At 37.5% G+C, this 13,938-nt stretch overlaps 1 protein-coding gene across 3 annotated transcripts in view; it reads right to left on the reverse strand.

Moving 5' to 3' along the window:
- Positions 1-13,938, reverse strand: part of LOC106940611 (integrin alpha-11-like) — a 40,698-nt gene that overhangs the window by 7,730 nt on the left and 19,030 nt on the right. The window contains exons 1-3 of one of the 3 annotated variants that reach the window (XM_015023389.1): positions 11,542-11,965; positions 7,067-7,176; positions 2,969-3,060 (exon numbers count right to left, since the gene is read on the reverse strand). In XM_015023389.1, the coding sequence (XP_014878875.1) occupies positions 2,969-3,019 (51 nt within the window). In that variant the 5' untranslated portion in view covers positions 3,020-3,060; positions 7,067-7,176; positions 11,542-11,965. Of the gene's footprint in view, positions 1-2,968; positions 3,081-7,066; positions 7,177-11,541; positions 11,966-13,938 lie in introns of those variants that run through there. The other 2 variants (XM_015023390.1, XM_015023388.1) reach the window with 2 other exon arrangements.

Consider the following 13,938-nt stretch of genomic DNA (forward strand, 5'->3'; position numbering starts at 1 on the left):
CGATCTACCGTAACACACCACACACTGCAGGATGATCGGTTACGAAATCACCAGCGACAATCTTGGAACGCCCAACGTTCTAAGATTATCGTAAGGGGAAAATAGGGGCAAAAAATTGTGTAGTATGAACTACTGCATTAGGTAGTCGGATGTGCCCATCTTCTCTATTTAAATGTAGTGATTACTGAAGGGCAATACAGACTTCATAATCTGCACTCTTTCTGTTGAATGCAGTATTTATTTCCAATTTGGCTTTATGTTGTTTAGTTTTTATTCAAGTACGTTTTTTGTTAATGGAGTCTGAGAGTCCATTTTATTTTTGTTTTTGGTTGTTTTGTTTATTTAGTTTATCAGTTCCAGTGTTATGTGTTCTTTTGAAAATAAAGTGCATCTATCTATGGCAGGAAATCACATGCATTTTAGTTATTTCTATTAAATCAGTGTCAACTGGTCTTGAAACAATATTATCGTTTATCGCAATAATTTTTTAGACCATTAATCGCTCAGCAAAATTTGTTATCGTGACAGGCCTAGTGGTGAAAGCACCTTGCTGAAGAAAACAGTAATAAAAAAACTGTGATATTCTTTGAGATGGACCAAACTCCAAATGTTCCAACTTGGGCCAGAACTTAAACATGTTCATTTTAGTTAACTAATCACGTGGGTTTGAATTATCTCCAGTTTTAACTCAATTAATCACGTTTTTTTTTTTTACATACCAAAGTCCTAAGTTGGAACCATTTTACTGTGTTTCTGGTACACCCCTAAACACAATAAAATGTATTTAAACAACAATCATGAATGACAAAGTCATGTTTCTTTGCTTTTATTGTGTATTTTACTAAATACACAAAACAAATGCCACCGGATAATTTCCAGTGGGCAAATTATTTTCTATGCCCACTGGAAGATGATTTTTGCTTCTAAATAAATCAATAAATCAATAAATAACAACAATCAGATTGGATGCTGAAAAACACTATTGCTGTATTCAAACGAATTCCCACCACTAGTTCCAACTAGGGCTGGACAATATATCGAGTATACTCGATGTACAGCGATCATTTCAATTTACGATAGTTAAATTGGCTATATATCGCAAATTGTTGTTCAAATAATAAACTTTCGCCGTCAAATTCACTGTGAGTATGGTTTATCCGACATCCTATGAATGCATCACTAGTCCCTCCCCACTCCCAACCTGAAAATGTTCTACCAATCACGCTGCTCGGAGAAAACAAACAATATGCTCCGGCCTGGCAACAACTTCGAATGTGTAAGCTAAGCTCCACCGTTAGCCTCCATGTTTACTTCCGCAAACACTGAGCACTACTTCTTCTTTTTATGGCAGTTGGTAGAAAACTGAGAACGCTGACACTATTGCGCCCTCTACTGCGCATGCAGGACACTTTCAGGTCGTTTGCCCGTTCAGACTGCAGAACGCATACATTTCGCATTCATTGGCAGTGTGAACAGCTCCAGCAAAAAAATCGGAATTGCCAAAATATCGGAATTGAGTCACTTCAGGCTGCAGTGTGAATGCACCCTGAGATGGTAACTGAAGAGGAGTCAAATGAACTAGTCTAGTTCCAAAGAGAAACAGCGCTGGATCAATAATTTGACAGTGGTTTGGATTTTATATGGAGGATGTCGAACAAAATTAGGTAATTTGCCAAACATGTTATAAAACTATTGCCACAAAAGGCTGTACCACAAATTTATTTCCCCCCCAATCAGACTACGTATTCTTTTACATGCCGTTCATAGCCGCGCTGCCGCGGTAGAACTAATCCGTTAAAGTGAAACCTGGAGACGTAGGTATGATTCATTTAATGCTATGCAATGGGAAAAATAACTCAAAACTACTCATTCTTTTTCTTCTCGCTCTCTGTTGGCTTTACGATACACAGAGATTCATTGCCATAGCATCTGACAACAACGCAACTTTATGCATCAGGATTCAGCTCCAAAAACACTCAAACATTACCCTACATAGAACAGAACATTCAGTTACAGTTTGATGTGTATTTTGCAATTTTTTTTTATTATTTGGTTCTAGTGGCCTTTATTTGATAGTTAATTGACAGGAAAGTGGGTAATGAGAGAAGGGGGAAGACATGCAGCAAAGGTCGCCAAGGCCAGGAATTGAACCTGCGACAGCTGCGTTGAGGACTAAGGCCTCCATATGTGGGCTGTGCTTAACCCCTGCGCCACCACAGCACACCTGTATTTTGCGATTATTAATGAGTGATTGCTGTGGTAGATTAGCCACCGCTGCTATTAGCCACGCTAACACAGGGTGGCTGATTAGCTCATTTAAACAGCTGCTTTACTGATGATCTGTCAGTTTGTGAGTAGGTCGCCTTTTTTACTTTTAAGCTGAACCAAAACACCATATATCACAGCCCATCTATATGTTAAGTTTGTCAAAGTCAAGCATAACTGACCTACTTCCCTCTCCCTCGCTATTTTTTTCTTAGTTAAAACTTATTTCTCACCATGTTATCTAGTCATGGTGTAGACAGTTCATAGCAAAATACTGCATCACTTTTTATATGAGCTTACATTTAAATCTAGCAGAGAAATGGGGGCAGGAACTTGCAGACATCATGCTGCAAGGGGTCTATAGTTTAAAATAACATTGGAGCTCAGTTAAGAATACCGTGATCTATATTGTCTATCGTGATATAGCAAAAATATATCAGGATATTAGATTTTCCTCATATCACCCAGCACTAGTTCCAACATCTTGCTGAATCTACCTGCAAGCTGCTTCTAATGAAGTGACTGATGAGAATGAGCCCATGCCAGTAATTGTTCCAAATCGCTCCAAGCAATATCTATTGGTAGGTGTTGAAGGGACAGAAAGCTTTGACCAAACAGTATGATAGAGTCCTCCTCCATGTCTGCTGTTGAATCCTAGCTAACATGAATTCATTTCAAACTCAGTATGTTTTTTATAACTCACCACAAAGCTGTTATCCTTGGAATTGGAGGTCAGTGTCATTCCTAGTCTCATCTTGTCCTTCCTCTCTGTCACGTTGTCCAGAGAAAGTTTTCCTGATCAGAATCAAAACAATCTAGATGTAAAAAATAAAATGTAGCACACTTGATCACTACATTCAGCTATCCTTATGTTAAGGCATTTAGGATTTTCTTTGGATTAATCAGGTCCTTTCCTTTTTTCCACCTTGAATGGAACAAAATCGCATTTCGGACATAAGCATCATCCCAAAAAGCTCTGTAGGAAAAACAACAATTTAAAGGAGAGTGCTGCCAGACAGCAAGGAAACTTTAACAAGGCCCCCTTGGTTATGCCTAGGCATAACCATTTGATGGTAAATATGGAATTATGTTCTAATATTTGGATAAAGACAAAAAAAATAACACCAAAACAAATCAAAGCAGTATCTATTAATTCATCTCTGAAATTGTCTTTTTAAACTATTACCTTACAATGATAACCAGGGGCGCTGAAAGGAATTGTGGGCCCCCTGACAAAATTTTTTTTGGGGCCCCCTGCGCAGCTGTTACAATTTTTTGAGTCTATTTGACCCATAAAAAGCGTCACAATTTTAAAGGCTTGCATCTGCCTTGCTTTCTTTGGTTCAATACTGATAATTAGCACAATATTTACTGCTCATGAATTTAACATCCAACAGTCCACATCCAGTATGCAAGTAGGTTGCTTAATTTTGTTTTAGACACTGAAATGTTTCTCCCCATGAGCAACAGTCAAAAGCAACGTGCAACGAGCAATCCAGACTTCTCAAAAAGGCTATGTAGTTGCATTTTATTCAAGCTGCAGTACATAACTTTAATAAAAAAATATGTTTTCTCCATGTTTTCTGTCACCATGTCGTAGCAGTTTGTTATGAGACAGATAATCTGTGAAAACAATCAATCTCCTCCATCTCCTTCCTGAACTACTATTACTGGTTAAAGTAATAAAAGTAATTAAAGTAATGCACCGTTCTGACCAAAACAACCAATCAAAACTATAGTAGGACCCTCTTAGTGCTGTCAATTAGCCTCATTCACTCACTGCTAAATGTGCTAATGGTGGAGAAACAACTTATTACAAGAAACCATTTATCTGCCGTCATTGGTAGCTATGCTAACTAAACTGAGCATTCACAGTTTGAATCTGCACAGCTCTGTGCTATGCTAACTGCAGCACGGCACAAATCGAGGGAGAGGAAGGATGAGCAGCACCACATGAGATTGTGATTGACAGCACTAAACCTCTCCTGCCACTGACTGGTTGTTTCTAGCACTGGGAGAAGGCGGAGGAAATAGATTTTTCACAGATTACCTCTCATACTATACTGTCACAACATAATGACAGTTTTAAAAAATATGTGAAAAAAATATAAAAAAGTGACATACTGCAGCTTTAATTTGACTCAGAAGAAAACGGGTCAGGAGGGACGTGGATTAGAGCTGCTGCTGATTGACTCATCTGTTGTAAGTGGTAAAAGGTACAAGGGACAAGTTAAACATATGAATATGTTGGTAATGTTTTTCCTTAATTCATTAAATGCTAGTGAAAAGGAGGGAAACAGCTGTTTGTAGCTAAACTAACTATGCTAAATGTTTGATAATCTCACACAGTCTACTCACCTCTCTTGGAGAAAAACTGGGTTATAAATTAACACTCTTGCCTTTTTCTCTCTCTCTTTTTTGAAAACCTGATTTTATAACTTTTCTTAGCAGCACAGTAACTGCCACAATCGTTCGTGTTTTCCACTGTCTTCGGGTGAACAGCGTCATGGTGAAGCGCTCCAAGCAGGAACGAACCATTTAACACAGATAGGGGTGTTCAGGGAAAATATGGATGTATGTTTTTTGATCTGGGAATGGGAACATTAAATTTTTACTGCTAAAAACAAACTTTGAAAATACAATATGATTAATTTTGTAATTGACAGAGTCCCGATTTTTTTTTAATTTCTGAACTAAAAATAAATAATTAAATTGTGGAGGGCCCCCTGTTGGTCAGGGACCCTAGAATTGTCATCACTTTCCCCCCTATACCGTGCCCCTGATGATAACTTTTAACAATAGAAGTATTATGGCTCCATCAGTGAAGAAAAACTCAGCTGACGTTCTAGGAGGACAAATCTTAATGCTTGACATATAAGATGAGGAGTATGATACGATACAAACTTAAGCAGCAGCATTCACTGGACAGCTCTTGGTTAAAGAAAACTAAATTATGCCAAATTCATTTTTAATATGAGTTGATTTAAAACAAATATTCAGGAGCTTGGAATTCTCTAAAATGGACCTTTTATTCACAGGAAATACTCCTCAATATGAAAACAAATGAGATGACATCATGACTTGTAGAATAAAAAGTTGTCAATTACAGAGGATTGTGACACCCACAGGACTGATTCAATTAACTTGAAACCAGAAATGATGTCATCACATTCTGAAAATACTCTTCTCTAGATCATGGAAATCCACGAGGCAGTAGTCAGCATCCTGGTACATGAAGTGAGTGAGTGAAACTCACAGTAAACGCAGGGAGCAGGAACAATTCCAACAAAATGTAGAATAACCAAATTTCCCCCACACTAACAAACCTGTATGGAAAATATATACATATGTGAAAAGAATATAACAATAATAAACATCATAAATGTAAAAACACAAATCACCTATTGCATATGTCTGCTCAGAGTTTGGCATATTGTGTGCATATGGTGTGAGAATATTGTGTTGAACATTGTAGACATATGGCCAGAGTGGAAACGTTATGGTGTTTAGGAGAATTTGAACAAGGATTTTATTAAAGTTTTTAAGCTAAAAAAAAAAAAAAAAAAAAAAAAAGAAGAAAAAAAATGCTAGCTTTTGAGGGGAAGGGAGGTTACCAAAAGGTGTGCAAGTAACACTGCTGCTGCAGGTGATTCTATTCTATTCATGCCAATGGACTCTTTCACTAGGAATTTTTATCAAAAGCCAATAGACATGAGCTGCCTCTGGACTCCTGACCATTCATAAATCACAATTTCATGCAGGGATAAACCCAACATCTGAGAGAGCACTAAAATGAAGGTCAGCAGTGTTAACTATAGGAAGTGTTGTGTGGTCTTGATGTTAAAAATATACAATAACATCCGTTAAGTCAGGCTATACCTTTATTTTTAAAGGAAAAAGTGGCAGAGAGTAATATTGTTGTTGCTAGTTGAGCAAATACTTCAGATTTTGATTCAATAATTTTATATCTCACCAGCTTAATCTTCTCAGACTATGAATGTCATAATCTTTGGGACTTTGGTTTCATCACAAACCAAAGTTTGTATAGAAATATATTTTCTATATTTGCATTCAGATTTATGTTGTACTTTTTTGCTTTTTTTTTTGAGTAGATCATTTTATGCTCTGTTTTAATTGTGCATTAATTCTGTGTTTATTCAAGTAATTTTACCTGAGTTATCTTTGCATGTCTCCCTTCCAGCCGACATTCATCCTGTTAGTTAGACATATTAACCTCTCCAGCATTTATGCCTCTCGGTTTCTGCTATCCTCCTCTGATTTCTACAGTCGTACAGCTCCTTGTTGCTTCTTGTTGTTCCCGGTTCCTCTCATATCTGTCATCACTTTTGTCATCAATAAATGCACCACCATACATTATACTGATGCCACAATGAGATTGAGGGGTATGTAAGAATACCTTTTTGCATTGTGTTGTAAAGACCATACATCAGGGGTGTCCAAAGTCGGTCCTCGAGGGCCGGCATCTTGTATGTTTTAATTCTCTCTCTAGTGGTAATAACAACCTCTTCAGCAAGTCAATGTTCTCCTTAGGCCTTCTAACAAGCTATCATTTGATGCAGGTGTGCTGAACCAGGGAGAGAACTAAAACATGCAGGATGCTGGCTCTCGAGGACTGACTTTGGACACCCCTGGCATACATCATATGCTACATATGTCATCTCAAGCAATACATAGTTATACTTCAATGAAACCCCATCATGCTTTGTTCATAATGCAGCAATTATTTGAAAACACCTCTGCCACATTTTCATGATCTACTGATGATTTAAGGTTTGCTCACCAAGGTCAAGACGGCTGCAGTTTGAAGAGCTTTTGATATCCAGTGGACATTTATAAACATCACCAGTTTGCAGTTGTCCTGTGTATTCAAAGGGAGCCCCGACCAGCAACCTGGAAAACACACACAGAACTGTTTGCCTCTCATGCCATATTAGAACTTCAGTCACGGTCAATCAACACAGAATTACTGAATAAAATGCAATGCCCCATCCATCCATCCATTTTCTGAACACCCTTGTCCCTCAGTGGGGTCGGGAGGGGTGCTGGTGCCTATCTCCAGCTAACGTTCCGGGCGAGAGGCGGGGTACATCCTGGACAGGTCGCCAGTGTGTCGCCCCAGTTTAAAGCAATTACAGAACAGATGAGAAACAAAGTTATTTAGCTCTGTTAATCTGGAAAAGATTACAAACCAGTTTCTTCAGGAGCACAACAATTCATCCAGGAAATCACTTAAGAACCCAGAAGATCAAATAAATTATCAAACACACCGCTTGCATCTGACTTTTCAACAACCAGATTTTTACAGGACATAGAGTCTCTGACACGACAGTTTCTCTATGGGACACCAGCAGGATCATATACATGTGAATACTTTGCGTTACGCTGGCATTCCATATATGCTGGATAAAGAATGCCAGCATATACAACGCTCACTCTTTCGCTTTTCTATGTACTTCTAAGGTCCCACCACGGGTAAGTACACTATTTGTTTTGTGGGTAAAATTATTTAGTTTGTATTTTCCTCCAAAGCAGATGTGTTTCACTTTGCCACTGAGTCTCACCCGTGACAGTTCCATGACATTGTCGCGTAGCTCCAAACAAAATCATGTCTGTCTTGACAGGCGAATCAGAGACAGAGCCACACAGATTTGTCTGTGATGTGCAAGATCCCATTGACTTTAACATGTTCTATTTTCTGTGTACATCATCCTACCCAATTTTCCAGCAGACTAGAGAGCAAAAGTAGATCTGGTGTGGTTTCAGGCCCTAAGGTCAGTGTTCATGATTCACATTAAAAAACAGATTGGACAGAAATGCCCTCAATAGGAGAGTTCTAAGGCTAAAATGAAAAGGTCCGTCTCACATTTGTTACAAATGTCTTTATGTTCCAGAAGACTCCATTGAAAGGGTGCCCAAGTCCAGTCCCTGAGAGCCACCATCCTGCAACTTTTAGATTCATCCCTGCTCCAACGCACCTGAAAGAAATTAATCTCTCGTAACCAGAGCTGAATGACTGCTGGTGAGTGTTCTGGATATATGATTCTGTGTCTTTACTCTAACTCTTTTAGCTGCTCACATGCAGCTAAAAGAGTTGCAACTTCACATGATCATGTGAAGTTAAGGAAATAACTTCAAGTTAGAGGCTCAGTTAGAGGCCTAAAAAAGGAATTGAATTTTAATGTTTGGGGCCCTTAAGGCCTCATGGCAGTGGTCCAGCGCTGAAATGGTTAACTTTTCTCTGTTGTTCCAATACATTGCTATAAATTGTTTGGCGTTAATAAATTGGACTGATGATTTTAACTTTGTTTTTTTGATCCATCCCAGTAAAAAAATTTTGAGTGGATGCAAGGAATTTCACTTATTTGATACAGGTGTGCATCAATGATGGCCAAACAAAGCCTCATGAAACAATGAAGCTTCCCAGTCCATTGTGTTGCCCAGAGGTTCATTACTCGGTGGTTCATTCATTCCTCACTAGTGACATCTGCTGCTGAAATTGTGGCAGTCTTGTCACTCAGATGGACATAATTCAAAAAATTAGTAAATTCAGCATTGTCACAAAGTTTTTGTCAAACTCATGTTTAGTAACAGGAGAGTCAATTAAATCCTATTTAGCTGTAATCGTATTTAGTTATTAAAATGATTTGTAGCCAAACTAATTATGGTATATGTTGACTGTCAGTGACTGTTTTCTTTTATGTAATCGACAGATATGACAATAAAGACATTTGTTTTAGTGTATTGGGAGTGCAGGGTGCTTGTTGAGGCAGAGTACTCTTCAAGTTTTGATTTGCCTCCTGAAAACTACAATTCTTCAAAAAAAAACAACATTTTTTTCTAGGATTTCTAGTTGGCTCTCTAATCCCTTATATTTTTACTCATCAGGCCTGATTTTTACTCTTTCAACAGCTTTAAGTTTGTTTCTGCTGTGCAAGACTGATATATCTTTGCTGATCAAAATAATAGTTGACATTTCCAGATGCTGAGAATTTTGGAGGTCAAGAGGTTAATTATTTTTATTTAAGATTATTGTGAGCGATCATCTTAAAGTATTCAAAGATGTCAGAGATTTTCTTCTTGCTAGCTCCATGTCAAATTTCTCTGTTTCTATTATTCCAGTGTACCCAATACCATATAAGTGATATCTTGTAAGTGTACTGCCTTTTTCTATAAGACTACTAGAAGACTGGTTGTTCTTTTCTGCTCTCTAACATACATTCTTCTGCTGTACTATCACTGAGCCACCAACATTACTATTAAAAACACATAACACCACATGTGGCTTTGAAGATTATTGTGGGAAAAGGGCTGAGTCACATTCCACAGGAGATGACATAGGAAAATGGTATGCCAGTTTTAGCTACTTTACCTCCTTCCTGCTAATGTGTCTTCTTCCCACATCAAAGGGCAGAGTTAAACCACATCTCAAAAAGCAGACTAAGTTCACAGCCAGCAGCAGTACAAACAGCGAAGGTTTGTACTTTGCTGTTTGTACAAACAAACAGCAAATTAAAAATGATTGAGCTTAATTAGCTCAATGTTTTCAAAGTGGAGGCCACCTAAGGCTCTAGAGGGGACTCAAAACTTGAAGGGGAAAAATATAAAAATAAAAATGATAAAGTTTTAAATTAGAAATATGATTTTATATACAATTTAAAATGTTACAACCATTATTATAGAACATAAGTAAAAACAATTTATTCAAATGTTATTTGACAAGCTCATCTTTCTGATTGCCTGTCAACTTTGTCATGCTGCTTTTCTCTTCAAGCTAGCATAGCACGGCCAACTAAAATGAAAAGGTATGACGCAGCATTTATGCTAAACGAATGTAATTATTGAGAATAGAGAACAGTGAGAAAAACACTGTCACAGCTACCTAGTAGAGGTTTCTTTTTTTCCTCTGGCGCTGCATGCCATGTGACCGAAGACTGCACTGCTCACACCCTGCAGACTACACTGCAGGTGAGCTTATATATGTCTATATGCCACAATGGTGACGTACTTCCGTTTAAATTTTCGCCACATAGATTGTTTCCGGGTTCCGTTTGCTCCTATTGTTTTTAACCACAACTGCAAGAGCTGTTCCATGAACAAGATGCAAAAGTTAAAATATCTGCGAGCTACTGGTACAACAACTGAGTTTTGTTGTGTGCCGTTGTGTCCATTAGCTGGTACCATCCAGTGCTTAGTTGTTTTTTTTTTTTTCATTTTCCTGCTGATATCAAGGAGACAGTGGACCGTAGCCAAAACTTAGCCACTAAAGTTAACACACGGTTTGTAGCTGCCTGCTGTTTCAAAGCTTGAGGATACTGAAGATCCAGCGTCAGAAATGGGAAGACGGTGGTTAAAAGGGAGCTGTACGTGCCTCGTTTAGTGGAATAATTTGTTGGAGGAAAATAATGCGGGAGGAAATCCACTGTTACGGTAATAGGCTGAGAACAGAGGCAGCGATTTGGCACAAGGTAAGCCAGTGTGTGTGTTGATATATGCGTTTGTACGGAGTATGAAATTATTTTTAGGCAACTCCTTAGTTTTTGTTTATATTACAATTATATAAAATACATTTAACATGCAGTCGGAGCGCCCCTCTGATACCGAGCACAGTAATTTAAGAACAGCCGAGGGCAGCAACGCTTCAGCCCTCGGAAAATTATTCCATCTTTATGTTCTACCAACACCGAGCAACATGATCCTAACCACACAGGTAGCCGGTCAAATTAAAGTCCAAAACCTTTGCTTTACAGCCGTAGTGTCACCGATCCACATGAAAAATCCACAGAACAAGTGGTACAAATGGTAAAGAATCACCTATTTCCCAAATCCCAAAAATATGACATCGTACCTTTGCTGTTTGTTTCATAATTATAATCCACATTAGAGTGAATTTTTCTATTTGGCTGCTATAATCTGTTCATCTGTTACACAGTTGTAATTTTGCTTTTTCTTTTCTCTGAGATTCTGCTTAGAAAATTAGGATTAGGCTATGAAGTTACATCCTCCCGTAGTAAATGTTTCAGTTCTCTCTTACTCAGTAATGTTCATTTTATCAGAAGAGAAAGAATTAAAATCTTTTGACTAGTTTTATTCTCTCTTCTGCCCAGATTCATCGATGCCGTCATTGTATCAGCTGAACCATAAAGACAAGACAAAACGTTTTTCCAAGTCCAAAACATAAACATTTATTAGACAAACAACTAATGAAACTGACAAAACTCAATAAAATCACAAACCAGCATCCAATTCAATATTTACCTCACTCCACAGACATCCACACACCACGACAAACGTTACGGGGAACCATTTCACCGACGCACCGTTCCCCGGATACAGCATCACGGGTAACCCCGGAGCGATCTGAAGTTAAGATTCCGGGTCTTATACTTTTAAAGGGAGGGCGTGTTTTCCCTTCTCTGCTGTATTCAAATTAGGGGACTGTCCTTAGCTAAGTTCATTTAAATCTAGTTGACTATGTTCCAGTAAAAACCTGTTTTTAAGATCAAAGAAGTGTTATTTTCTTTTGAATGAAGACAGATGTTTTTTATGACCCTGTTCCAAGAGGAAGCTCTACTCTGTTGGCAGGACCAGATTGTTTTACACCAGCTGTTAAATCTTATCAAGGTGGTCAAAAGGTTAAACTCACACACAGAGCCACGACCCCCTGTGAATGTCTGCTCAGTTCACAGAGAAACTAGCTGTGTTCTAATTTAGAGAGAACTACATGCCAAGTTATTTTAATTCAACTTAGTTTAATATGTTTCAATAGAACTATCCTGCATAAGAGATTACGCTAATTGAACCACGGATATAATTTGAAGTGAATTTCCTTATTTGAAACACCATTAATTTTATCTAATATTGAACATATGGTTAAGTTTGTACAACTAGCTTATTTTAAATTTATTTTCTTAACAGTAATTTAAGTGTTACACCTCTGAAATATTTTTTGCAGTTTCTTAAATTGTGATACCAGAACTGCTTCACTTAAGCATTTAATTTCCTGTGATATTGTCAAGTTATTTTCAAGCAAAACTCTGAAAAAGAGCTTAGGCTTTATTAGTTTTTGATTATGTTGTGTAGCTAAATATGAACCCTTATTAGGTTTTTTTGTTGTTAATTTTTCAGGTTTGCCTTGCAACACCTCGTGATGCGTTTCTGAGCCATGATTGAGCCGCTGTGCCAATTACCTTTCCCTTGGATCCAAGCACCTGAAGCTGCTGACCAGTATGGTGTCCATCAGTCCACGGTCTGCTGGATCATCACAGTGCGGACTAACTTTTTATTTACAGTACTTGGTTAAATTAGGATCTGGAAACCGGATGACCAGATATGCAAAAATCTACCTGCAGCCTTTGTTAGCTACCCTGACACTGCAGTCATCCTGGACTGACCTGAGCTGGTCTTCCTCTCCTCGAGAGACAAGTTTTCATCACCAGTAAAGGCAAACAAGTCTGATGTCTGAGTAACTGATGTTCATTTTGTTATCCTGTTTGTACCTACAATAAAACTGAACCTCATTTGTAATACTGCATGTAATATTTCACTAACCTTTTCTTCCCTTTTCGTTTTGTTTACATTTGATCAAGTATTTGCATGTAGGAATTCAAGTGAGATATTAAAATGCAACACTTTTAAGTGCAAAGAAATGTAAATATTAAGTAATATGCAGTTAGTCATATAATTCAATATAGTGTATAAGGCTGGATGACATGACTTACAAGATTTTTTTTATACCAGATTTAATTTTAATCAATTCTTCATGTCCTCAATTTCTATAATAAAATTACAGAAAATACTTTCAAAAAGTGCCTTTATTTCAATCGTCTCTTCTGTGAGTTGTATAAGGGAGCATTATGGCTAAGCTACAAGAATTTTTAATGACAAGAATGGAGTCATTACAGCAGAATATAGATGCAATTTTATAACAATGTCTTAAAATTACAAGAAGTTGCTTTAATGAGAAATAAAGATTCAGATTGATCTGACGTAACCAGCTCAGTCCACGTGCTTCTGACATTTGCCAGTATTCAAGAGGATGTACACTGTCACCTCAACTGACCAGGTAAGTATTAAGGTAAAAATAAAAAATAGAGCAAATATAAAAAATGGAGCTACGGATAGGAATAGTTTCTATATATAAAAAAAGCAAAAAAGGTAATAGCAGGAGAAAAGTTGTTGGCAGCATTCGCTCAGCCGATGCCTCCCTCCAGGAAGCCACCAGACAAAACTCCTGTCCAACTCCAGCTATAATAAAGATAAAAAAAATAAAGAAAATGGAAAGTTAAAATAACAAATAATGCCAATTTGATAATTCAGATCTAATGCGTTTCAGATGCAAAACACATTCTGAAATCATTGACATTTTACAAATTTCACAAATCAATTAGGTTTCACAAATGTTTTATTTATTCTGCTATCTAGTTAGGTTTGAAATATCTAGGTGTTGTAGTTTTTAAAGTACAACACATCAAAAAAAGCTCAAGATAGTGAAAAAATAAGTGTAATCGCCCTTCAGCTATTTTCCAAATTAGATGCTATATTCAGAAGTTAACTTCAGCTTCGACTGATAGCTACTCGTTGGGCTATCAACAAGTAGCTATCGTTGATAGCCCAACGATCAACTATTGTTGATAGTTTATATATATATATATA

This window comes from Poecilia latipinna, unplaced genomic scaffold, assembly GCF_001443285.1.
Source record: "Poecilia latipinna isolate Pla-1442-1.1 unplaced genomic scaffold, P_latipinna-1.0 Scaffold3298, whole genome shotgun sequence".
NCBI classification, from domain to species: domain Eukaryota; kingdom Metazoa; phylum Chordata; class Actinopteri; order Cyprinodontiformes; family Poeciliidae; genus Poecilia; species Poecilia latipinna.